Below are 27,609 nucleotides of genomic sequence, written 5' to 3'. Positions count from 1 at the left end.
GGAGAATTGCTTATGTGTTGACAAGTCTCCAGTTTAGATGTTGCATGCCCAGACTCGTATCCCTTGATAAAGGCACCAGGCATGTCATAGGAACTCAACAAACGCTATTGCCAATTTCATCATTCTCCCAAAATAAATAAGCCGACACTGCTGCACCTGTCTCCTGAAATGAAATTCAGGAGTAGTCCATAAGGGGTTTTTGCTGTCTTCACTTTCGAACTGCAGTAAAAACATGCCTTCGATGACATTCTCAGAAGTAGTGTTCAAAAAGAGACCAAATGTATTTCAAATCCTGCTACAAAAAGAGGCAAAAACTGTAGTTGACTCAAAAATGTTATTTCAGAGTCTAAGAAATCATACATAATCTTGACCTCCAAGCCTTGAATAAAATGAAATCATAGGATTAGTAATTAACTCAATTAATTTTTTTTGCTCAAAAATTTAATATTTAAGTATACCTTTGTTTTAAGTTGTTGTATTCCACAGTCTTCTGTGTTGAAAAATTAAGCTATTGGAAACTGTGTGAGAAGTCTAGATATTACCTGTTTTCTGACTCTGAACTTATGCTTGTGATGCATTAATATTAACACCTTGAAGCAGTAAGGCCTAGATGGTTTGTAAGTGAAGCTTAATTTTATGATATTTGGTGTCTAAGAAAACTGTCACATTCTCCATGCTTTGTACCGTTGTTAACCATAATGTAAATATAAGCAGTTGACATTTTATAAATCTCTGATGTTAAAAATTCATGATTTGTAACAGCTGAAAGCTCATAATCTCTGCTTTGCCATTTAGCGATTGCTTCCTGCCTTTGTTTTCTGGGTAGCAACCAAAACACTGTAGACTTCAGAGGAAGGAAATCAAAGCAAATGGTAATGACATTGACTGAATTTTAAAGAGATTTTCAGTTATTGCTACCTTTTAGCTGTATTACTGCTTTGGATGTGTGTGTTTGTTGAAAATTCCTATAATCTTAGACTCTTCTTGTTTTTTTTTTTTTTGACTCTTCTTGTTTTAAAATTGAATGGGTTTGGGACTATTGCCCCTTATTGAATATGCAAGTTCTGGAGTCAGTGTCTCCAAGCAACTCAGCATGTTTAGTGTATTAATGGTTAATTTTTAAAAGCATTGTAAAGGAGCTGTATTACTTATGTGTGCATGTGTGTCTGTATGTGCACATAAGCCAACGATGTGCAGGAGGGGAGGAGTGGAGAGTATTCCATCAAATCAATAAGCTGTTTGATTATTATTAGAGTTTGTGGTTAAGGAGGCTTACTAGCTTTGCTTCAGTTTTCTGAAGCTACTAGTGCTGAAGACATATGGGTCCTATATTTATTATGATGGTCTTTTCCATTTATTAGACACAAAATATCTTACAGCACCAACTATGTAATTTTTAATAGTATCACTACATGAAAGTGAAGATGTTAGTCATTCAGTCATGTCTGACTCTTTGCAACCTCGTGGACTGAAGCCTGCCAGCCTGTCCAGGCTCCTCTGTCTACTGAAGTGGGTAGCCATCCTCTTCTCCAGGGGATCTTCCCAACCCAGGGATTAAACCCATATGTCCTGCATGGCAGGAGGATTCCTTACCATCTGAGCCACCATGTCCTCCCTAACCCCCTAATTACTAGAGTATAAGTTCCTTTAGAGCAGGACCTTTCCTGGCTTGTTCAAAAAATTATTCCTAGGATTTTGAAGAGTATCTAGCCCATAGTAGATGACCAATAAATATTTATTAAATTAATGAATATGTTAGCATGGTCTAATATATTATGATTGTATGAAACAATGGTTTCTGATTACAGATCTTATTTTGTGCTGTCTTGTATTTGCTGAGCTGTTATATCATTCAGAACCTAATGTTTATGTTAATCAGCAGGCTGTTTTGGGAAACAATAATTTCTTTGATATAACATATTTATATCAAGATTTGAGATTGAATAGAAGTTTTAAGAAAGTAAATAAATTCATAAATATTAAAGTAATTCTGAAATAAGGAATTCACGATCATGAACTCCTTATTGCAAAATTCAGACTTCAATTGAATAAAGTAGGGAAAACCACTAGACCATTCAGGTATGACCTAAATCAAATCCCTTACAATTATACAATGGAATTTACAAATAGATTTAAGGGATTAGATCTGATAGACAGAGTGCCTAAAGAACTATGGACAGAGGTTCATGACATTGTACAGGAGGCAGGGATCAAGACCATCCCCAAGAGAAAGAAATGCAAAAAGGCAAAATGATTATCTGAGGAGTATAACCTTACAAATAGCTGAGAAAAAAAGAGAAGCTAAAGGCAAAGGTGACTGCAGCCATGAAATAAAAAGATGCTTACTCCTTGGAAGATAAGTTATGACCCACCTAGACAGCATATTGAAAAGCAGAGATATTACTTTGCCAACAAAGGTCCGTCTAGTCAAGGCTATGGCTTTTCCAGTGGTCATGTATGTATGTGAGAGTTGGACTGTGAAGAAAGCTGAGCGCCAAAGAATTGATGCTTTTGAACTGTGATATTGGAGAAGACTCCTGAGAGTCCCTTGGACTGCAAGGAGATCCAACCAGTCCATCCTAAAGGAAATCGGTCCTAGGTGTTCATTGGAAGGACTGATTTTGAAGCTGAGACTCCAATTATTGGCCACCTGATGCGAAGAGCTGATGCATTTGAAAAGACCCTGTTGCTGGGAAAGATTGAAGGTGGGAGGAGAAGGGGCCGACAGAGGATGAGAGGGTTAGATAGCATCACCGACTCAATGGACATGAGTTAGAGTAAACTGCGGGAGCTGGTGATGGACAGGGAAGCCTGGCATGCTGCAGTCCATGGGGTCGCAGAGTCAGACACGACTGAGTGACTGAAGTGATATTGATACTGAAAGGCAAAGAAGAAAAGGAAAGGTATACCCATTTGAATGCAGAGTTCCAAAGAAGAGCAAGGAGAGATAAGAAAGCCTTCCTCAGTGGTCAATGCAAAGAAATAGAGGAAAACAATAGAATGGGAAAGAGATCTCTAGATCTCTTCAAGAAAATGAGAGACACCAAGACACCATTTCATGCAAAGATGGGCACAGTAAAGGACAGAAATGGTATGGACCTAACAGAAGCAGAAGATAGTAAGGAGAGGTGTCAAGAATACACAGAAGAACTATACAAAAAAGATCTTCATGACCCAGATAAACATGATGGTGTTATCACTCATCTAGACCCTGGCATCCTGGAGTATGAAGTCAAGCGGGCCTTAGGAAGCATCACTACGAACAAAGCTAGTGGAGGTGATAGAATTCCAGTTGAGCTATTTCAAATCCTGAAAGATGCTGTGAAAGTGCTGCATTCAATATGCCAGCAAATTTGGAAAACTCAACAGTGGCCACAGGACTGGAAAAGGTCAGTTTTCATTCCATTCCAATCCCAAAGAAAGGCAATGACAAAGAATGCTCAAACTACCAAACAACTGCACTCATCTCACACGCTAGCAAAGTAATGCTCAAAATTCTCCAAGTCAGGCTTCAATAGTATGTGAACTGAGAACTTCCAGATGTTCAAGCTGGATTTAGAAAAGGCAGAGGAACCAGAGATCAAGTTGCCAACATCTGTTGGATCATCGAAAAAGCAAGAGAGTTCCAGAAAAACATCTACTTTATTGACTACGCCAAAGCCTTTGACTGTGTGGATCACAACAAACTATGCAAAATTCTTAAAGAGATGGGAATACCAGACAACCTTGCCTGCCTGCTGAGAAATCTGTATGCAGATCAAGAAGCAACAGTTAGAACTGTACATGGAATAGCAGAATGGTTTCAAATCTGGAAAGGAGTACGTCAAGGTTGTATATTGTCACCCTGCTTATTTAGCTTATATGCAGAGTACATCATGCAAAATGCTGGGCTGGATGAAGCACAAGCTGGAATCAAGATTGCTGGGAGAAATGGAAATAACATCAGATATGCAGACGACATCACCCTTATGGCAGAAAGTGAAAAAGAACTAAAGAGCCTCTTGATGAAAGTGAAAGAGGAGAGCGAAGAAGCTGGCTTAAAACTCAACACTCAGAAAACTAAGATCATGGCATCCAGTCCCATCTCTTCATGGCATATAGATGGGGAAACAATGGAAACAATAAGAGACTTTTTGCGGGGAGGGGCTCCAAAATCACTGCAGATGTTGACTGCAACTATGAAGTTAAAAGATGCTTGCTCCTTGAAAGAAAATTTATGACCAACCTATACAGCATACTAAAAAGCAAAGACATTACTTTGCCAACAAAGGCCTGTCTAGTCAAAGCTATGGTTTTTCCAGTTGTCGTGTGTGGATGTGAGAGTTGGACTATAAAGAAAGCTGATTGCTGAAGAACTGATGCTTTTGAACTGTGGTGTTGGAGAAGACTCTTGAGAGTGCCTTGGACTTCAAGGAGATCCAACCAATCTATCCTAAAGGAAATCCTGAATATTCATTGGAAGGACTGATGATGAAGCTGAAACTCCAATACTTTGGCCACCTAATGCAAAGAACTGACTCATTTGAAAAGATCCTAATGCTGGGAAAGATTGAAGGCAGGAGGAGAAGGGAATGACAGAGGATGAGATGGTTGGATGGCATCACCAACTCAGTGGACATGAGTTTGAGAAAGCTCTGGGAGTGAGTGATGAACAGGGAAACCTGGCGTGTTGCGGTCCATGGGGTTGCAAAGAGTTGGACACAACTGAGTGGCTGAACGAACTTGAATTCCATAATAAAAAAATATCACTCATTGCCTCATGTTCTTCTGAGGAATAGACCATCTAATGCAAGATAACTGAACCTTTCGTAGTTCAACTAACTTACAAAAAAGTGTGAGCTTTTATTCATCACTTCCATTAGTATCCTAATTGTAATGACATGTTATCATCATTTTGTATGCTTAATAAATATAATATTAATGGAATTTTGTTTGATGCAGGGTCAGAATTTATTATCTATAAAAATATGATACAGTTTTAACTATTATTTCGAATAAACTATTTTTTCATTATCTTTAGATATAATTAATTTGAAGGTGCTGTAAAATACAATAAACAGTGTCCTGTGTGTGGGTCGTCACTGTGGGGTAGCATTTTCCTTGTAACTAATGTCACTCTTCAGTGACTGTATTATCATTGTCTCGTGAGACTGGCACTGTAGTAGAATTCAACTCAAATTGGCTATAAAATAACCTTCTTCAGTAGAGGTCAAACCACTTTAAAATATTATCTCAGTGCTTTTAGCTTATCAAAGACTTATTGGAAAAGCGATTTATTCTTATTTGGCAGACAAGAAAATGGCAGCATTGACAGGGCAAGTCAATTGTGTAAGGTCAGATGAAAAATCATTTATATGGGGGTGAGGTGAAGTTTCCAAGGTTACAGTCTACCTCCCCTGGTGATCAGTGCCTAAGACAGACTGAAGAAATAAAAGTCAAATCTTTACCTGCCTTGGTTAGAAATAATAAAGTTAGTGCTGATATGCTCATGCCTTCAAAATGTATAAGTTAAATTACATACATGAGTTGCCAGAATGTATTTGGCAGCTTTTTCTACTACATCAATGTGTTGACCTGCAATGGTAATGAAATCCTATGATGGTAGTGAAATAAATTAAAATCAGGTTTTCAGGGTCGTTGTGATAATAAAAATGAATTTCTAATTGCAAGAAGTATCTTTGGTATTTAAAGAGCAAAAGGAGAAGTAACAATAAAATAAAGAGGTAATTAAAAAAAGAAAAGTATAACTATATTAAATAATATTGAGAATAACTTTTAAAAATATGTGAAAACTAAATAGTACCCTAGGAGAGATCCAATTAGAAGTGGATAGTGAATCAAAATTATTAAATGGCTATCATATCATACTTATGATAAATGTCATATCATCATCCACTCTTATTAGTTGTTTGGGGAGACCTCTAAGTTGGCTTCTAGCAAATTCTTCCCTTTCACTTTTCACTTTCATGCATTGGAGAAGGAAATGGCAACCCACTCCAGTGTTCTTGCCTGGAGAATCGCAGGGACGGGGGAGCCTGGTGGGCTGCCATCTGTGGGGTCGCACAGAGTCGGACACGACTGGGGTGACTTAGCAGCAGCAGCAAATTCTTTCCTTCCTCCCTCCCTCCCTCCTTCTTTCTTTTTCTCTTCTTTTCTTTGCTTACCATAGCTCAGTGTTTCCCAAGTGTGTTTTCCAGGATATAAGGTCCAAAGGATGCTCATATGCTCTTCAGTCTTCAAGAAATGGTCCAAAATAGGAAACCTATTTGTCTCAACCACTTCCAAAAGGATTTGATTGTGAAATATATATTATATACATATAAACATTCCAGGACCTGACTTCAGAAACAAAGGAAGTACCAGTGATGAGAATGGATTGAGGAATGAGGGAATGTAGTTGGACCAACATAGATTTTATGGGATACTTTGATTTTTTACAGAATTAACTGATTTATTTATGCCATGCTCATTTTCAGTTAAAAATGTTTTGTGTCCTTTTGAATTGCATAGTCCACAAAGATTGTTAAGTTTTTGTGAGTGGATTATTTGTTGAACATGCATAATGTTATTTTGAGGCTGTGGAAAACCTACATTTTGAGATATCTTATTAGATTTTTTTTAAGTCTTAGAAATTGGTTTTCTTGAAGTGAGACATTTAATTGAAAAGGTCAGTGCTGAGAAATCACTGTGATTCCAGGTTTTTCTATCTTCTCATATATTTTGAGACTTGCTATTGTCATTTTTAATGGAGATCATGAAAAATGTGTAATGTTAGAAATTCATAGCAACCACATTTCTCATTTAGTCTGCCAGACAAAACAATATATTTAATTGCTTGGAAAATAGAAGACTGTTTTATTGATTTAATTATATATATATAATTTCTAGTCCTTTATGTTTCAAAACTTAAGAAAGGAGAAGTTGCTATTTGAAAAGCTTTTAGGATACAGTATTGGAGCAAATCGCTTGTCTGATGCCTGGCCATTGTGTTTATTTATGACAGAACATGGGAACATATTAAAACTAAGATACGGTGAGAACCCCACTTTATTAATATTGCTATGTTAAATGTGTAAGTATTGAACAGTCAATGAAATAGGAGACATTTTATCCGGTGACGCTTTGAATGAATCTCGTTGTAGGGGAAGCCTGTGGGGACACCAGATGCTGGCGCCTATTTCCGTGTGCTCGCGGAGCATGGAGTGGCTGCCTTGTTTACCGCGCCGACTGCAATTAGAGCGATCCGTCAACAGGACCCTGGGGCAGCCTTGGGGAAGCAGTACTCGCTGACAAGGTGAACTTGGGATGCACAGGGCAAATTACATTAAAAACTGCAATCACAGTGAATAACTGAACACTGTACATTGTTTCTAGCACGGCAGTACCGTTACGGAAAAAGTCAGAGGTTCTGAATGTTAAGAATGGCTGTTCTAAATGTATTTTTGAAAGAGTTGGAAATTTAGCTATACTGTGAATATTTTTTAATACCATGTCCTGTTTATTTCTGTTCAAATTTTCTCAAATTAGTTCTCTTTTTAAAACTACTCTGCTTATATTTTCCTTAAAGCAGAAGGCTAATTGCGATTTATACATATATGTACATGTATGTGTGTTTGTAATCTAGTTCTTTACCACTAACGCCACCTGGGAAGCCCCACTCTCTCTGGTAGTAAAGAACCCACCTGTCAATGCAGGAAACATAAGAGACGCGGGTTTGAACCCGGGGTCAGGAAGATCCCTTGGAGGAGGTCTTGGCAACCCGCTCCAATACTCTTGCCTAGAGAATCCCATGCATAGAGGAGCCTGGCAGGCTACAGTCCAAAAGGTCGGACAGACTGAAGCGACTTAGCCTGCACATGTACATATATATAAATATATATGTATATATATAATACCTACCTTTTGAAAATAGACTAATAGTCTAAATAGAGGGAAAATACTTGATTTTACTTATAAAGATAAAATGTGCAAATTATAGTCCAAATTACCTATGTTGAAAGAGTGAAGGAAGTTATTTTCCTGTTGTTTTGTAATAATGTGCTCAGAATAGATACTTTTGTGCTGGTTTATTGCCATTCATTTTAGCGTAATGATATGTACATTCAGAGATAATTATAGCAATTTGTATCTTCAAGGCAGTTTCCAGCATCAGTTCTCATTGAACCTTTCTGAAATAGGTCACTGCTATCATAAACTAAAAGGATTTTGTAGTTTCTTCAAGTCAAAATTGGTTTTAAATTAAGTCAGTTTGAAATTTTTAAATTAAATTCCAGATGTTATGAATTTTATGCTGCTATGACCCAAAGAAGGGGTTAAAACAGATACCGTACAGCAATTGCAGATGTAAGCAAGAAGATTTCAATTTGGGCAGGGTCAGTGATTTGGTTCATTTGTTTCTTTTTTGGAAAAAAAAAAAAAAGGGACCTGAATTTACATAAAATGTTCATAAAATGAGCATACAATGTGTTCATGAAATACTCTTATATTTCTATTCACTTTATTTACTACATTGTGATTTAGTTTACTCCATTTCAGTGAAAGAAGAGAACATAGGTTTTGGTAAAAACATCTGAGGCTGTGTATAGTCTCCATGTCTTAACACAAGTCCAGGGGTTTTGAAGAAGTAGTGCCCTTATTCTTGCAGTGTTCCTTTTCTGACAAATGCATTCTGATTACAGGGCATGGAGGTGTGTGACGATCAAGCTACAATCTGTTGTTTGCTACATCATCTTTTCCCATTTGTTACATGGGTTTCAGATGATATCCTTTACTGTAAAGGCCAGAAACCATTTCTAATTTGCTGAAGTATAAAGCGTTAAATAATACCAAATGAATACCTATTAAATCAGCAATAAATGAACACCTATTAAATATCAGATTTAATAGGTATTCATTTGGTATTGAATGAATTTCAATACCAAAATACCAACTCTTTCAAACTAATAGGTATAGACATAGAGTATGAGATTTTAGTCCATGAGATTTTAATGTAAGAGAAATTGCAATAAACTCCCCTGATCGTGCCCCTTTGTCTTTAGGCATTTACGTTATTCATGATGATGTGGACCTGTGTTTTAAGGATCTATTTAGGAATGCAGACTCTAAAACAGCCTCAATTATTCAAATGACTACTATTAATAAGTGCAGACACTTGCTGTCACCTACTGTGTTCTAGGCATAAGCAGTCATAGTTGGTTGTCTCACTGGTTATCACAATAAGTAGGAATTGTGATTATTCTCATCTTACAGGTAAGGGAGGTTAGGGCCAGAAGTTAAGTGACTTCTTAGGAAGAAACTAAGGTGATCTAACTAGAGCCTACACTCCTAACTAAATACAATGAACATAACACTTCCTATGAAAAGTAAGTTAGGAGACTAATGACCTAGGGATTTTTGTCATTCATGGGATAAAAGCAGCTTTTCCTTTTCATGTATTTATAATCTATACAAATAGTACCTTCACTGACCTACTTTGATAGAGTCTGACTTGTGGACTAAGAGAATGTTAGAAGAGACCTCCAAAATCCAACTATCTTACTGTAGGCAACCGAGGTTCAAAAAAAAGTTAAGTTTGGATTAGAGACAGAATGAAAACCAGAACCCAAGTCTTCTCATACAACTATACCTTTAATTTTATATTTATGTTCAAGACAATTTCATGAGGACTTACTGAATGGACATTTCTTAGATATTATAATTGCAGCCTTGTGATTGATTTGCAGTTTGCTTCTCTCTCCTTTTATAGAATGTTTTGTGATGGTATTTTCTTTTTAAATGTTACATAGCTCATCAAAGGTTGTTTTAAAATAAATTTAAAGATTTCCCCTAAATTTAAGAGGGTATTCTGAAATAGGTAACTAACCAGAACTATGTTATTTTATCAGACAACTAGAGTTTGGAAAAATAGGTAAGACATTGTCTAGTGAAATCATTTCATTTCACAGTAGAGAAAACTGCCACAAAGAGGTAAAATAACATTCCCAGGATTACAAAGCTACTATAGGGCAAGAGCTGGGCTAGGCAGTACTGTATGGTAATTTGGATTCTGACTATGGAGTTAGACTCCCTGGGTTCAAATCTACCATTTACTGACTGTGTGACCTTCAGAAAGTTATGTAGTCTCTCTGTTCTTTTTTGTGTGTGTGTGAACTAGTGCAAGAATATAATGAAAATAGAAGGTACATAATTCATGCAGAGCGCTTGGAACTGTTCCTGACATAGACTGTCTTAGCTATTATTATCATCTGCTTTCTAATTCACTGCTCTTTTTCATACATCATAGTGATTTTTTTTCCCCCATGATCTTCTAGTTCAATTTTAGTAAAGTTAGAAAAATAATCTCTGCTGGGATTTCCATTCAAGATAGCGCAGTACCTCATACTTTGATGTAGCCTTTCTTTTCCAATAACATAGCAATGAGAGTTATTATGAAAAAGAAGAAGCAGAGCATCAGCGCTGAGCTGAAAAATAAACTTTTCTGTGGACTAGAAATGGATTAGAGTGGCAAAATGGCAAGGGTGGCTGAAGCCAGAGGCTTGCTAGGTGTACAGGCAGGTGTTGGCAGAGTAATAGGGACTCAGTGATGCCTTGTACTCCCTGGAGTCAGAGTTTGCTCAGTGATTGAGGATGGGCTGGGGTGTTAACACACCACTCAGAAAAGGCAGCTGATAATAATGACTGTCAGTTGTTTTCTGGGACTGTGACTTATAGCAGACGTTGGTCCAGGGGTCTGAATCAGACAAAGGACAGTCCAGCAATCAAAGACTGAACCAAACTGCCCATCTGTCATCCTGGAATAGGATCTGTGAAATCCCAGGTATCACTGTGGATTAATAATTCTTAACCATCATTATGGCATTAGATGTCACAAACCTATTGAACAGAGAAGGTGAGCATAGGAAAGAGAGAGAGAGAGAAAGAGATACAAATGACAACACAGAACTTCTATTTTGAAAAGATTGTGGGAAATAAAATTCTAAATGCATGAAGAACTCTAATGCTATTTAAATCAACAGAACATAGATTCATTCCAATTGACCTTATTTTTGTAATATCATCAAATCAAACTTGAAATAAGTATTTTGAGGATTATCAGTCATAAACTAATAACTGTTATGTAAAATTATTAAACTTGGATATGAAACAATAAAAAAGTACAGTGGATCAGATCAGATCAGTCGCTCAGTCGTGTCCGACTCTTTGCAACCCCATGAATTGCAGCACGCCAGGCCTCCCTGTCCATCACCAACTCCCGGAGTTCACTTAGACTCACGTCCATCGAGTCAGTGATGCCATCCAGCCATCTCATCCTCTGTTGTCCCCTTCTCCTCCTGCCCCCAATCCCTCCCAGCATCAGAGTCTTTTCCAATGAGTCAACTCTTCTCATGAGGTGGCCAAAGTACTGGTGTTTCAGCTTTAGCATCATTCCTTCCAAAGAAATCCCAGGGCTGATCTCCTTCAGAATGGACTGGTTGGATCTCCTTGCAGTCCAAGGGACTCTCAAGAGTCTTCTCCAACACCACAGTTCAAAAGCATCAATTCTTCAGCACTCAGCCTTCTTCACAGTCCAACTCTCACATCCATACATGACCACTGGAAAAACCATAGCCTTGACTAGACGGACCTTTGTTGGCAAAGTATTGTCTCTGCTTTTGAATATGCTATCTAGGTTGGTCATAACTTTCCTTCCAAGGAGTAAGCATCTTTTAATTTCATGGCTGCAGTCACCATCTGCAGGGATTTTGGAGCCCAGAAAAATAAAGTCTGACACTGTTTCCACGGTTTCCCCATCTATTTCCCATGAAGTGATGGGACCGGATGCCATGATCTTCGTTTTCTGAATGTTGAGCTTTAAGCCAACTTTTTCACTCTCCTCTTTCACTTTCATCAAGAGGCTTTTTAGTTCCTCTTCACTTTCTGCCATAAGGGTGGTGTCATCTGTATATCTGAGGTTATTGATATTTCTCCTGGCAATCTTTATTCCAGCTTGTGTTTCTTCCAGTCCAGTGTTTCTCATGATGCACTCTGTATATAAGTTAAATAAGCAGGGTGATAATATACAGCCTTGATGTACTCCTTTTCCTATTTGGAATCAGTCTGTTGTTTGATGTCCAGTTCTAACTGTTGCTTCCTGACCTGCATACAAATTTCTCAAGAGGCAGATCAGGTGGCCTGGTATTCCCATCTCTTTCAGAATTTTCCACAGTTTATTGTGATCCACACAGTCAAAGGCTTTGGCATAGTCAAGAAAGCAGAAATAGATGTTTTTCTGGAACTCTCTTGCTTTTTCCATGATCCAGCGGATGTTGGCAATTTGATCTCTGGTTCCTCTGCCTTTTCTAAAACCAGCTTGAACATCAGGAAGTTCACGGTTCACGTATTGCTGAAGCCTGGCTTGGAGAATTTTGAGCGTTACTTTACTGGCGTGTGAGATGAGTACAATTGTGCGGTAGTTTGAGCATTCTTTGGCATTGCCTTTCTTTGGGATTGGAATGAAAACTGACCTTTTATGGACACAATGAAAGACTGTGTTAAAATTATAGGATATTACTGAGGAAATTACTCAGAATGCAAAACAGAGAGACAAAATAAAAAAATCTGAAAGGACAGTTAAGAGACTTGGAGGGAAGAATCAGTTCTGTTTGAACAGAAACCAAAATAACAGTAATAAAATGGTGGAGAGTGTTTTTCAAAAGGTTATTTGAATTTTCTAGTGGGGAGAAAATAGAATGAAGGAAAAAGATGGAGATAACCACTGGGACATTGATGTAAAAAAGGATGATATTCTGTTGTGTGAAGTTAATGAGGCATTACTGAAATGATATATTTTATTTAACCTAATGTTGGCACAAGTGAAGAGTAGTTTTCTCTTGTTTGGTAGTTTATGGACCTTGAAAGAAAATATTCATTTTCATTTTCTTCTGCTTATACTTTATTACCAAAAATTCTTCACCATAATTTGGCTTTGGCTTTTTATCCATTACTATGCAGCTTCCTATGTATTTTGGAATAAAATTAATTTAACAACAATACCATTTTACTGTTTCCTTATTGCTTAATTTTCAACTTCATTTGAGTATTGAATTGTGCTTGATTTTATATAGAAATGAGGAAAGATGTATAGGTCTCATTCCCATTCATCTCTCTCTCCGTTTTTTCTGCTCTAGATACTGTATACTGTCATTTTGTTTATCCTTTTAGTGTCACACATTTGGAAGTAGGTCCATCTTTCCATGTGTTGCCGTCGTCAGAGTATCTCTCATATACTGAGTTGCTCTACAATCTAGGGCAGTGCTAGCCACTTAAACTGTTATCTACAGCACAGTAAGTACTAGCAACGTGTCACTACTGAACTGTTGACAAAGGGTTGCTACTGTGAAGAAATGGATATTTTTAATTTTTTTCGATTTTAACTACATTTTAAATAGCCAGAGATAGTTAGTAGCTACCATATTGTACAGTTCAGAGACAGGATGTATATAATGAATATGAGTAAATTTTCTCTCGAGAGAGTCCAAGTAACTTTGAAAAGATGGTAATTTTCACTTTTATGAATTTTTAAATAAAAAATATATTTTTGAATTTTTAAAATGGGGCATTCATCTGTGAAATTAATAAAATAGTGGCAAGGTCATTAATGAGAAATTTCACTGTTGGAAAATGTTCAGTTCAGTTCAGTCGCTCAGTCGTGTCCGACTGTTTGTGACCCCATGAATCGCAGCACACCAGGCCTCCCTGTCCATCACCAACTCACGGAGTTCACTCAAACTCATGTCCAAAATGTTAGTATTCCTTGTTTGCAAACCCAAAGAACTAAATGTCCTTTAAAAAATAAGAATACAACTCTTTCCCTTAGGCTTGAGTTTATCTTTAAATTCTAATTTGTCTTTCCATTATAGATTTATACTAAGTAATCATTTGGTTTTAAAAATATAAAATTAGGTAGTATGGTTTTGTTTATTGTGAGAAATTAGGAGTTAAATAATACTGGATTAAATATTTATTAAAAAGATTTTAAGTTGTTCTGTCAGTCATGTCTTATTCTTGAATTTTATCTTTGTTTAGAGTGTGTTTATACTCATTATATAATTTGAAGTTGGTAATTGATAAAAATAGTAACTTTGGGGCAGTTTTACAAATTTTAATACAAATATAGATAGATAGTTTCTAGTGTATTTAGGGAGAAGAGATCATCTATGCTATTTGATGTTAGGCAAGAAATACTGGAGTAGCTTGCCGTTCCCTTCTCCAGGGGATTCTTCCAACCCAGGGATTGAACCCAGGTCTCCTGCATTGCAAGCAGACTCTTTACCATCTGAACCACCAAGGAAGTCCCTAAATTACCAGTGAGCTCCAAATTTTACCTCTGCTTCTGGTAAATACTAAGGTGGTTTTAATGAAAATGGAGGGGCTTTTTCTGACTTGCAGAGAAGGCAAACACCACTTTTACTATTGTTTATTGAATATCATGCCTTTCCATTTTGCTTATTAGTACCATTATGAAGATTGCCATCATGATGATACTAATGTATAATTAAAAGATAAAAAGACAATAGAATTATAATATAAAACCATAATATTAAATAATAAGTTTAAAGATATATAAGGCTGAAATTTATAATGAAATAAGGAATCAATGCTATGCATGATTTTTTTATTATTATAGTCAATTAATTAAGTTAGTTGAAGTTTACTTGGCTAGGGAAAAAAAGCCAAAAAATTAATTAAAAGTTAAAAAAAATGGTAATATTAAGGTATTAGTTGCCCCTTGATTAGCAAAAGATTATTTTGTATTGTGTGATAACATTTTTAAATGACTATATTTTACATTACATTTTTATTACTAAATACTGTTGAAATTCTAGTTCTTAAGTTTCATATATCAACTAAACACATGATTATCTGGAGTTGTAGAGCTTTTTGAAGAAATCTATGGCTTGATAGATGATGGAAATGTGGCCTCTGATGTCCGTAAAGTAGTTCCTTTTTGTTGTTCTTTGCCTATAGTATTAGACTCAGCCAAACATATTCATTTTATAAATTTTAATACAAATTATCTAAATGCATATTATTCTTTTTTCAGACATCAGACAGTTGGATATTTACTTCTGCTCTTAAAAATTTGAGACTAATAAATTCTGTTACATGTGTTATTACAAAGAAAGAAGGTGGAAAGTACAATTTGCTCTAGAATATGATTACACTTTCAGTGAAATACAAAAAATAACTCCTCTGTTGGTTAGTAAGAAAACCATGCTTGAAACCTCCTATAGTCATATGGCAAAAATACAACAGAAATCCTAGTATGTGCATATACCTATATGTGTTCTTTCTGTTCTTCAAATTTCCTGTAATATTATACAACAGCAAAATGATTCTGTAAAGTTAATCTAAATTGTGAAGCAAGTATCCATGACCAGTCATTAAAGGTGTCTGTTTATAAGTATGGTTTGAAAGGAAAGGAAAGTGAAGTCACTCAGTCGTGTCCAACTCTTTGTGACCCCATGGACTGTAGCCTACCAGGCTCCTCAGTCCATGGGATTTTCCAGGCAAGAATACTGGAGTGGGTACCATTTCCTTCTTCAGGGGATCTTCCCAATCCAGGGATTGAACCCAGGTCTCCCGGATTGTAGGCAGACGCTTTACCGTCTGAGCTACCAGGGTTTGAGGCAGCCCCCAAACAGTGAATAGTAGACCTTTTCATTCAGTCTTTTTTGCTTCTACGATTCATCATGGATACCTGTGTTTTCCTTCTAATCCTGTTTTCTTGAATTTTGCCTTCATTTAGGATCAGGTATTTTAAAGTTTGGGCTTGGTGTTTGTTTACGTATTGGTTTTTCTTCTTCCAACGACACACAAATATTTATAAAAGGCTTTTCAAGGAAACCGGAGTTGTCAGTGGTGATAAGTCCTGTTGCTCAGACTTTTCAGATAATCCGCTCACCTCCATCTTTTCCGTCCGGGGCTGCCTGGGTTCAGGTCTCACCACTTCTCTGTGATGGTAATAGCCTCCCAAACCCGGGGCCCTGGGCTCCTGCCCTGACCTTCTTTCCATCCTCCCCACTCCTGCCAGTGGTGTCTTCCTAAACCAAAAATCTTACTGTGCCACTCTCCTGCTGAAAATCTTTCAGTTCAGTCACTCAGTCGTGTCCGACTCTTTGCGAACCCATGAATCGCAGCACGCCAGGCCTCCCTGTCCATCCCTAGCTCCCGGCGTTCACTCAAATTTATGTCCATGGATTCGATGATGCCATCCAGCCATCTCATCCTCTGTCGTCCCCTTTTCCTCCTGCTCCAATCCCTCCCAGCATCAGGGTCTTTTCCAATGAGTCAACTCTTTGCATGAGGTGGCCAAAGTATTGGAGTTTCAGCTTTAGCATCATTCCTTCCAATGAACACCCAGGATTGGTCTCCTTTAGGATGGACTGGTTGGGTCTCCTTGCAGTCCAAGGGATTCTCAAGAGTTTTCTCCAACACCACAGTTCAAAAGCATCAATTCTTTGGCACTCAACTTTCTTCACAGTCCAACTCTCACATCCATACATGACCACAGGAAAAACCATAGCCTTGACTAGACAGATTTTTTTGGCAAAGTAATGTCTCTGCTTTTGAATATGCTATCTAGGTTGGTCATAACTTTTCTTCCAAGGAGTAAGTGTCTTTTAATTTCATGGCTGCAATCACCATCTGCAGTGATTTGGGAGCCAAAAAATAAATAAATAAATAAAGTCTGACACTGTTTCCACTGTTTCCCCATCTATTTCCCAGGAAGTGATGGGACCAGATGCCATGATCTTCGTTTTCTGAATGTTGAGCTTTAAGCCAACTTTTTCACTATCCACTTTCACTTTCATCAAGAGGCTTTTTAGTTCTTCTTCACTTTCTGCCATAATGGTGGTGTCATCTGCATATCTGAGGTTATTGATATTTCTCCCAGCAATCTTGATTCCAGCTTGTGCTTCTTCCAGCCCAGCATTTCTCATGATGTACTCTGCATCTAAGTTAAATAAGAAGGGTGACAATATACAGCCTTGATGGACTCCTTTTCCTATTTGGAACCAGTCTGTTGTTCCATGTCCATTTCTAACTGTTGCTTCCTGACCTGCATATAGGTTTCTCAAGAGGCAGGTCAGGTGGTCTGGTATTCCCATCTCTTGAAGAATTTTCCACAGTTTATTGTGATCCACACAGTCAAAGGCTTTGGCATAGTCAAGAAAGCAGAAATAGATGTTTTTCTGGAACTCTCTTGCTTTTTCCATGATCCAGCAGATGTTGGCAATTTGATCTCTGGTTCCTCTGCCTTTTCTAAAACCAGCTTGAACATCTGGAAGTTCATGGTTCACGTATTGCTGAAGCCTGGCTTGGAGAATTTTGAGCGTTACTTTACTAGCGTGTGAGATGAGTGCAATTATGTGGTAGTTTGAGCATTCTTTGGCATTGCCTTTCTTTGGGATTGAAATGAAAACCGACCTTTTCCAGTCCTGTGGCCACTGCTGAGTTTTCCAAATTTGCTGGCATATTGAGTGCAGCACTTTCACAGCATCATCTTTCAGGATTTGAAAGAGCTCAACTGGAATTCCATCACCTCCACTAGCTTTGTTTGTAGTGATGCTTTCTAAGGCCCACTTGACTTCACATTCCAGGATGTCTGGCTCTAGATGAGTGATCACACCTCTCACCACCTTCAGGATGAAATCCAAATTCTTTAGAAAGTTCTATAAGCTCCTTTGTGACAAGGCCCAGGACTGGCTCTCCAGATGGCTTCACTTGCTCCTCATTTACCCTAGAAACGTATAGTATACTTAATCATAGAAGTTTAAAAATATAGTTTTGATAGTTTGAATTAGATACAATTAAAATATGTTCATGTTTTTCAGTCATAAGATTATCAACAATGTGGCATTTATATCCTTATTTTGTCTTATTTTTATATAGTATCTAAAATCATAGATATATCAACCTTATTTTAAACTTTAAAACTTTAGTCTTTGTTATATTTTAGCCTACTTTAATTGCTTAATGTGTTACTATGTATTTCATCCTGCTATATCATGTCTGTCTGATGAGGTCATAATTGATAATCCAGATTTTTATTTCAAGCAAGTTGTAAGTGAATACATATTTGATTACCTAAATTTTAGGTAATTTTAGGTAATATATTTGCTTGAATTGAAAATATATATGTAGTTTGCATAAAGTTTAAGTATCTAAAATTCTCAGATATTTTGATTGGTATTGATGTCATAAAGATGAATGATCCTAAGGAGCTGTGAGAAATAAGCAAGAAGCAAGTAATTATAGGATGAGATATATGTTTGTAACAGAGGCAGCATAGAGGCTCCATGGTTGTGGAGCATAGTGTGGGGATATTTGAATCTTCATGAGATATTTATGAAATAAGTTAAGGGAATGATAAATCTTCTGTGGCTATACTACATTGTACAGGATGGGTAGGCAGATTTTTACATTTGATTTGTATTTATTTATGTTTTCATTTTAATGATAGTGAATTAGGTTTTCATACACACCTTCTTTGTTTTGACAGGCCATTGGGGCATTGAGAATGGAAGAAAAAAAATAGTTTTTCTCTCAATGAACCACCAATGGTGTCAAGCCAATTCTGTTTTTTTCTATTTCGTCCTTTATACACTGTGGCATAGTGTTCCCTGCAAAGGATTGTTCATCTCTTAGTAATCATTTATTCCTTTTGATAAGAGCCTTTTCATCCTGGAAGGCCACAATGCCATTTCTTTTTAAATCACCTACCTTTCACCTACCTTTCCAATATGTCCTTGAAATAGGAGAAATATGTATTGAAATCAGAGTAATGTTTATTGAAGAAACTCATGAGAAGGAGCAAGTGCATCACATCTATGAGCACATTTGTTGCCTTAGCTGATACTCTAGAGTATATTTTTGTGCATGGACTTGAATACAGCAATCAAATTTGGAGCTAAAATTAGCAGAGGTAATGTCAAGGAGGAAAAGATTTTTCATTTTTTGATTATTAGATGAATATGACAGATATATTACAAAGATCAACTCAGTTGCTTTTCTCAAAACTGGAAAGCTATAGCTGCGAATTCTGCTTCTGAAACGTTTCTCTCCAGTGCTGTGATACGTATTTAGTTATACTGGGGCCTTCCTGGGTGGCGCTAGTGATAAAGAGCCCACCTGCCAATGCAGGAGTCTTAAGAGACATGGGTTCAAGCCCTGGGTCGTAAAGATCCCCTGGAAGGAGTGCATGGCAACTCACTCCAGTATTCTTGCCTGGAGAATCCCGTGGACAGAGGAACCTGGTGGGCTACTGTCCATAGAGTTGCAAAGAGGCAGACACGACTGAAGTGAATTAGCGCTGCATAGCATGCTGGGTCCAAACAAATGATTCCTGCTTTCTACAACCATTCTACAGTGTTTTCCTCTGAGAATTAATGTGATTAGATTCTACAGTGTTTAAAAGAAGGCAAAAACTGAAATTATTTCAGTTTAGTTTCAAGGATTAATTTCAATTCACTCTCCCTTTAACACTCAGGTTCAAAACACTGTTTGTGGCTGGAGAACGATGTGATGTGGAGACGCTGGAATGGTCCAAAAAGGTCTTCAGAGTACCTGTGCTAGACCACTGGTGGCAAACTGGTGAGAATTTTCCAAACATGTCCATAAATATTGCAGAAATGCTGAGAAACACTGCAGGGATGGGAGGAAATTCTGAATTGTGACCATCAGGCACAAACTCAGCAATCAGGCGGTTCTGGCTTCAGTAGAAGTAAGCAATTATTTGATTATCCTTTTGTTAAAAAATCTTCTTAAATTACATTGATACTATCGTTCTCTTGACCTTGCATATAAAGCCCTGAGACCTCGTTTGCTTTCTCATCCTCCTTGTTTCATATATCTGGTGAGTCACTAAATCTCAGGTTTTCCTTTGAATTCATCCCACCTTCAGCGCTCTGATTGCCTTTGAGCTGCGGCAGCCACGCTGTCATCTACCCTTACTGAAATTATCGTCATCACTCATCTCTGTTCTCTCTGCTTTCCTGTAACCTAGCTTTCCTATAACTCCTCCAAGAGTACTTTTTAAAAGCTCTGTTTCTTTTATAGAATTTCCTGTGCTTCTCTAGTCCTTTCTTAGGATCAAATCTCTTCTGCTTAGCACTCGACAGACAAATGTATTTTTCTCCAACACACTTATCATTATATGTATAATTTATTTATTTACTTATTTATTCTCTATTTTCCTCCCACTGAGTGATCCTTGGGAAACAACTTGTCATATTAAGTGGATAGAATAAAACTTTGGTAACTTCTTTTGAGGGATGATTATGTACATATGTGCAAGTAAGTAGTTCATCTGGAATTTCTTTTCCCTGTCACTGAAGGTAGTGATTTTGCTGGCTTTGCCATTTGGCTCACTGAAAATAGCTATGAGTTATGAGAGCCTTGTAGCCTTCATATGGATATATTTCAGTTCAGTCCTACTTAGTTCAGCTAATTAGATCAACAGTTGTATATGAGTGTTTTCAGAATTTACATCTTTTGAACATTTTAGGCAGGGCATCAAATTTTAATTAAAATAATAAAATTTCTTAGTAAAAGTTAGGTCTCATTTTAAAATGACTCAGTCTAGAAGATTGAGAGACTAAAACTGAAGTTTGGTGTTTAATATTTTGGAACTCTTTGATTCTGATAAATTATACTTTTTGTATTATCTTCCTGGATGTTGCTCTTTTGGAAAAAATGTGTTTTCTATATTCTTTGTAACTTGAAATATAAAATGAATGATCAGAGAAGAATACATGTTCTTTAAATAAGATGAAAATTAGAAAGAAATGTTCTATTCTGTCTAATTTGATTTGCTAAGGAAGAAATTTCTTATCTAAATTCAGATTTGTAACTATTTGGGAAATAAAAAAGATAAGATTGAATGTGGAGAAAGCAATGCTCTGTGTAAAATAAGTATAGAAAACAAGTGAGGAATTACTGCTCTGTATGGAAGAGTGTCTATAGACTTGATGCATCGCCTATTCACCAGGAAAATTCCAACAGTTATTTTCCTGGGCATAAAGAGGAAAATATTTGATTACCTTTAAGATTTCTTTCCATGATGGTTTTCCTTTCCTGGTCAACATACAGTTTGTTTCCAATATACAAGTGACCTTACACGAATACTTGCAGAAGAGTTCTGTCCCCCACCCCTGGCTCCATTAAAGGTGACTATGCTGAAGATTGTTGAAGGAAATCAGTGCGTTAATAAATAAAATTATGATTCCTTTACTTTTTCTTATTGATATTTGCACATAATAGCCTGTGCAGATGTGTGCAGTTAGTGAATCCAGGCTTACAGAAAAGCTCACTGAAGCCTGAGAAACAAGCATAAGAGGTCTCTGGTGAGTACTGAGTTCCATGTGAGTTTGCAGTTTTTCTTTAATGTATCGTTCAGAGGGAATTAATCACCACATTATGTCAGTGTGTGGTCACCTTAATCAGCTTTTAATGGCTGCTCATTACTGTGGAAAACAGTGAATTTCTACTAACAATAACTGATTCTTTCCATCCACCACATTTATTTTTACAGCATTTGATACTGTATCCAATTGAGTATGCAAATACATACATAGGGATCCGTATGTAGGTGGGTAAGTATCTAGCTGTGCTTCCCTGGTGGCTTAGATGGTAGGTAAAGAATCTGCCTGCATTAGCCTCAAATTAAAATAAATAATTTTTTTAAAAAAAGACCAAGTTGGAAATGGTCCTAGAATAAAGGCTTACATATTTTGATTTTGAAAAAAAAAAAAAAAAAGAATCTGCCTGCAATGCAGAAGATCTGGGTTCAATCCCTTGGTCGGGAAGGTCCTCTGAAGAAGGGAATGGCAGCCCACTCCAATATTCTTGCCCGGAGAATTCCATGGACAGAGGAGCCTGGTGGGCTACAGTCCATGGGATTGCAAAGAGTCAGACATGACTGAGCAACCTACACTTTCACTTTTCGCCTTCAGAGAACTAGCTGTTTTAGTGGTTTTGATTGTTATAAAAAAAAATTCATCCTAGGTGGTGCAGGTGTCTGCAACTAATGGAAAATTTAGTTAGAATCTTTATTCATTGGCATAAAAGAAGTTAGTTCACTATTTTCAATGATATATGTTGTGGTAAATAATTGAAAAATGAAGTTTAATGTTTGCAACTGTTCACTTTTCTTAAGATATCAGATTACTAGGGGGAAAGGTAAACACTTTATGGGTTATTATTAACTCAGAAAGAAGAGAAGATTTGATATTTCTAGCTCGTTTATGAGTTTCCTAATATTTTGCATGTCAAATAGATGGTGTGTGCTTCACCAAGAGGTATTTCAGTATAAACCTGATAACATTTTGAGGAAGGTTCATCTTTCACCAAAGGAATATTTTTCTTTATTTAAAATTTCAAATTTTCTACAAGGTTGTTCTTGCTATTGACTTAGAAATTGATATTATGTTATATAATCATACACTTTTATGAGCCTCAAATACAATGCATAATTTATGAATTTGCTCTCTGATTACATTAATATATGTATACAAATGAGCTGTTAAGAAACCGTGATGTATAATTTGGAATTAGTAAGGGATATGTTAAGTAACTAAAACGTATGAGTGAAAATTGATTAGTTCCTGTGACTTGGGTTCTAAGAAGGCATTCTGCAGTCAATCCATTTATATTACGACATTGTTTTTGTTGGGCTTCTCAGGTGGCGCTAGTGGTAAAAAATCTGCCTGCCAGTGCAGGAGATGTAAGGCATGCAGGTTCGATCACTGGGTTGGGAAGGTCCCGTAGAGTAGGAAATAGCAACCCACTCCAGTATTGTTGCCTGGAAAAGTCCATGGACAGAGGAGCCTAGTGGGGTGCAGTCTGTGGAGTCAGAAGGAGTCGGACATGACTGAGCATCTCAGCAGCAGCAGCATTTTTTTTGTTACTCAAGTGAAATTTTTATCAGGAACAACATTTCTAGTGACTTTTTTGATCTGTTAATATCAACACTCTCTGATGTCTGATTTAAATAGCACCTAAGATTCTAAACTGCAAACTAATCTGTAAAAAAATCCAGGAACAGATCAACTCCTTGTAGGGGCATTTAATAAAGAATTGTCACTGTCAACACCATTGAAGCATTAAACGCTTGTTTTGGATTGTAATAATGTAAACATGAAATGCTTTCATGAAGGAAATTGGTCTTGCTAGTTTATATAGGAGAGTTGCATCTACATGATTCATAATTCTGGGTAATAGATGAATTGTCATTTACCCAGGTGCTTTATCTTCACAGTAATTTATCCATAAAATGATTGAAAGCATCTGGATTATTGACTGAATTTTTCTTTCTTTTTTTTTTTTTAACCTGGAGTTTGAGAAACAGAGGTGTTGCAGTTATAATCTGAGAAGGTTAAATTAAGAGAATTGATGATTCTTCCCTTAAGATATGATAATTTGTGCACAAAAATATAAACAGCCAGAACTTCATTATCCTCAGTTGTACAATCACTAATAAAACACTGTACTGTTGCAGATCATTTTTAGTCCTAAGATGAGCTTTTCCAGTAATCAAACTGCACAAAGAAAGAACTCTCAGTGCAGTGCATTGTGTCTCTGGCAAGATTTTTTTTTTTTCCCCTGACTTAAGATGACCATGAAGGAAATTTTTTCCTTACGAGTGAATCGTCTAGTGTAAGCAAGTAACTGCTGCTGCTGCTGCTGCTAAGTCACTTCAGTCGTGTCCAACTCTGTGGGACTCCAGAGATGGCAGCCCACCAGGCTCCCCCGTCCCTGGGATTCTCCAGGCAAGAACACTGGAGTGGGTTGCCATTTCCTTCTCCAATGCATGAAAGTGAAAAGTGAAAGTGAAGTCGCTCAGTCCTGTCCGACTCCTAGAGACCCCATGGACTGCAGCCTTCCAGGCTCCTCCATCCGTGGGATTTTCCAGGCAAGAGGACTGGAGCAAGTAACTACTAAAACCCAAAACATAGTAGACCTTACTCCTTTTTGAAGTTTCCTTTTCCCTTTTCCCCTTGTTTCCTTCCTGCCTCCTCTTCTCGTCCCTCTTTCTTTCTTTCTTTCTCTTCTTCCTCCCTATTTACTGTAAGATGTTGCACAGTCATTTCCAGACCTGGCCATGCATGCTCAGTCACTTCAGTCATGGCAAAGAATTGGACATGACTGAGGTGCCTGAGCACGTGTGGCACTGGTTTGGAAATGATTGTAACAAAAAAGTTGGGCATCCTGCTTTGTTATGTTATTTAATTTTAAGTAGAAACACTGTATTCTTTCATTTGCTATCAGTCCATTAAAGGTATTGACTGCAAAGGTAGAATTCTTGAGTTCCACAGTCGCTTTTATAAGAGGCAACTTGGTGAAGGGCTTAGATCAAAAGAATCCATGATTCTTTCCACCTGCTAGCAGAACAAATCTCTGTGGTTTGCATCAGAAGATACAAAGCTTCTATTGAAAGTGTTTTAAGTGATGCCCCGGTAGTGATGAAGTAATTGAAATGAGGTAATGACCACCAACTTGAGTAGCACTGGGTGATTTTGTTGTTTGTTTTGTTTCCATCAATTTAATGGAGGAGTAAACTCCTTCCTAGAATTTTTAAAGCCTCTAGGAGGGATTTCAATGAGAAAGTGGTAGTCTCCTAATGGATTGAGACATTGGTGGCGATTGAAGTTATTGATCTTACTTTAGCTGCCTTGAGCCATCTTTGCTGAGTTCTTATATTTTAAAGTAATCACAGTGTTTCTCTCCCTGTTTGAACTGCTGCAATTTTAATTGCAATTGCTACTTCTGAAGTAAATATATTCTATATATAGCCTAAATCCTCCTCCTTTGAGGAGGAATCTGATAATTCTAGATTTTATTAAAGTAGACCCACAGGCTCCAGCAAACTTTAATCAAGCTGGCTCTTAAATAAAAATCATTGATCCTAAAGGCACATACATCCTAATACCGTATTATTAAAATATGTCAAGGCTGCCTGATCCAGTAATCCTTATTTATGCAGTATTCAGTAGGATATACTTCCTGAAGGCCCCGAAGATTGGTTAGGTTGACCAGATTCAGTCGGTATCATTAGGTGTATCTGGAGAATATCCATCAGCCCAGGATTTTTTAAAGGCAGCAATCCCTTTTATTTGCAAGAATCAAAACCACAAAATGGAATAGTTCATTGTAGTTTAACAGCAGTTATCCTAAACAGAGAGCTCTATGAGAAATGATGCAGACTCAAATGTAGTACTGTCTCTTCCTCCTGGGTAGACGCATTGTGACTTGATACTGGACAGGCAGAAAGTCAGTTTGTCGTGCTTTTTTTTTTTTTTCTGAATCATCCTCTTCCTTTGTTACCTTTGTGTTTTCACACATTCCACCTTCAGGCATCTGGATTGATGGACTTGTTGCAGAGGAATTTCTGTCAGTGTGTACTCCTGAGTTTAGTCTGTGATAGGGGATTTTCTTCATCCCTGGAAGTCTCCATTGGGAATTTTATGAGTCTGGTTATTGTGCCTTTGAAAAAGCCATGTTACAACTATGTGCTGGGTGTGTGACTTTCTTCCATCTTAATATACCTAGCTTGGCCCCATGCAAAATCCTGTATATTTTTCTGAAAAATGGCTTCCTAGGGCTAAGAGATAAAAAGCTCTGTATGGCTAACAGTACAGCGAGGAAAAGTATCTTCCTGGTAATTTGATCTTGATGACACTATCTTTAATTATTCAAAAATCTGTTTTCTGTGATTTGGGTGCCTATAGTCTCTAGCAAACATTCCTTTTGTTGCAGATCTTGAAGTAAAAGATTTCTATATACAACCAGATGTTGCCTTCCTAGATTTTAATACTTGTAAACTGTCATCCCCTGCTTTCTGGGTTTTCCTTAATATTTTCTGAGCCCATCAAATTTGGGCTGTGGTTATAGGGTTTGGTTAAAGTATAGGCCTACATTTTTAAAGACAATGGATTGCACTAGACTTTTGAAATACACATTATGGAACTCAGAGAGCTGGGTCAGACTGAACAGACAAGGCCACTGCCCCATGAACTGGTTTGTCCAGAATGTACCCTATGATTTAGAGTGTGAAGAGTCTCTAGTAATATGAATGAATCAGTACTGTCTGATGCATTTTTGTTTTTCTCAACATAACCATCGAAAATAAATTCATCTCTTTTTTTATTCATTCATGGGAAAGAAATTGTAGATAGTTTGGCATGAGAAGTAGTGATTGGGAAGAACCGTCATATAGACACAGAGTCATCTCGGCAACATTCAGCTAGTGATGCTGTGATCGTGTTCATCTGGTGAGGGGAAAAATTTGTCTTGATGTTGTCTTTGTTGCCTGGCAACCGGATTTTTTTCTCATTTAGAGCAAGACTTCATTAGTCTAAAGTAGATAATGTTCACTGATAATTTGAGAAGACAAGCTTAAAGGTAAGCTACATGAATTTGGTTTGTGGAAGGAATAATCTTTTGTCAAATGTTAGACAGGCATGATGAGGCTTTCTCTTTTTGAAATGAGTTAACTGTTTACAGATTGTTAATCCACCTGCTAATGAATATCCCAAGTCAAATAGCAGCCACTGAATCAGACATTTTCATCTCAATAGCATTATAATGTGGGAAGAACTCCATGTTGTTATTTTTTCAGGTATGATTACTATACATGAAGCTGTTCAGATATGTATACTTGCTTTTTAGAATCTCTATTTATGCCCATTATTATATCAGTAATAATCTTTTGGGGTCATTTTTAAAGTCTTTGGTGAATTTGTTACAATATTGCTTCTGTGTTTTTTTGTTTGTTTGTTTTGTTTTTAATTTTGGCCATGAGGCATGTGGGATATTAACTCCCTAACAGGGAATCAAACCCATACCCCCTTTATTCAAAATCTTAGCCACTAGACTGCCAGGGAAGTCCCTTAGTGACTAAACACTGAGAAATTAAGAATGTAAAATTGATTTGGTCTTAGAAATATCATCTATTTTAATTGTCCTACCCTTGGCAAGAATCACATTTAATCCATTCTAGAAGGGTGAAAATATGTAATGATTTTGTAGATCTTTATAAGGAAAAGAGTTCCGAAACCCTCCCTTGATAAACCTTATTGTCTGGAAATTTGATTTTCCCCTCCTGCATGTAATTCTCTGCACTGTGGGCTCATTGGCCCCATGAAGTAGTAGTTCCCGATTCCTCTTTTGTTGTCAGTTCTAATTAGGAAACAAAAAGTGACTATTCTCCTGAACAAGCAACACGGGTGGTAAAAAGTGACACCGAATCCCAATAAGACTTTAAATCCTGGTTTAGCCACTTACTGTCTAGCCACTGCAAAGTCCTTAATCTCTAGGGCACGTCTGTTTGCTCAAAGGTTTGTAGAAATCCTGAAATGAAGTGAAATATGTATGAACAATGCAGCGAGTTCCTGGCTTTTACTAACACTCAATGAATGTTTTTCTTTTCCTTTCATTTCTATGAATAATAACCTTTCATGAATATAAAGGCCATCTTTTAGCATTCTGGTCTGCAGGTAGTTCAGACCCAAGAAAACTTAGAACATAAGAGCTTAATTCATAAAAGAAAATATTAATCATAGAGAATTT

The 27,609-nt window shown here is 37.1% G+C and overlaps 1 protein-coding gene across 3 annotated transcripts in view; it reads left to right on the top strand.

Annotated features, from left to right (window-relative positions):
• The window catches only part of ACSS3 (acyl-CoA synthetase short chain family member 3), a 187,949-nt gene that overhangs the window by 98,466 nt on the left and 61,874 nt on the right, over window positions 1-27,609 (top strand). For all 3 annotated transcript variants that reach the window (XM_055586864.1, XM_055586871.1, XM_055586868.1), the window contains exons 8-9: window positions 7,143-7,294; window positions 19,532-19,635. In XM_055586864.1, the coding sequence (XP_055442839.1) occupies window positions 7,143-7,294; window positions 19,532-19,635 (256 nt within the window). The remainder of the gene's footprint in view (window positions 1-7,142; window positions 7,295-19,531; window positions 19,636-27,609) is intronic.

The sequence above is a fragment of the Bubalus kerabau genome, chromosome 1 (assembly GCF_029407905.1).
Source record: "Bubalus kerabau isolate K-KA32 ecotype Philippines breed swamp buffalo chromosome 1, PCC_UOA_SB_1v2, whole genome shotgun sequence".
Lineage (NCBI taxonomy): Eukaryota > Metazoa > Chordata > Mammalia > Artiodactyla > Bovidae > Bubalus > Bubalus kerabau.
Note: the sequence above shows the minus strand (reverse complement) of the source record. Positions and strands in the feature narration are given on the sequence as shown.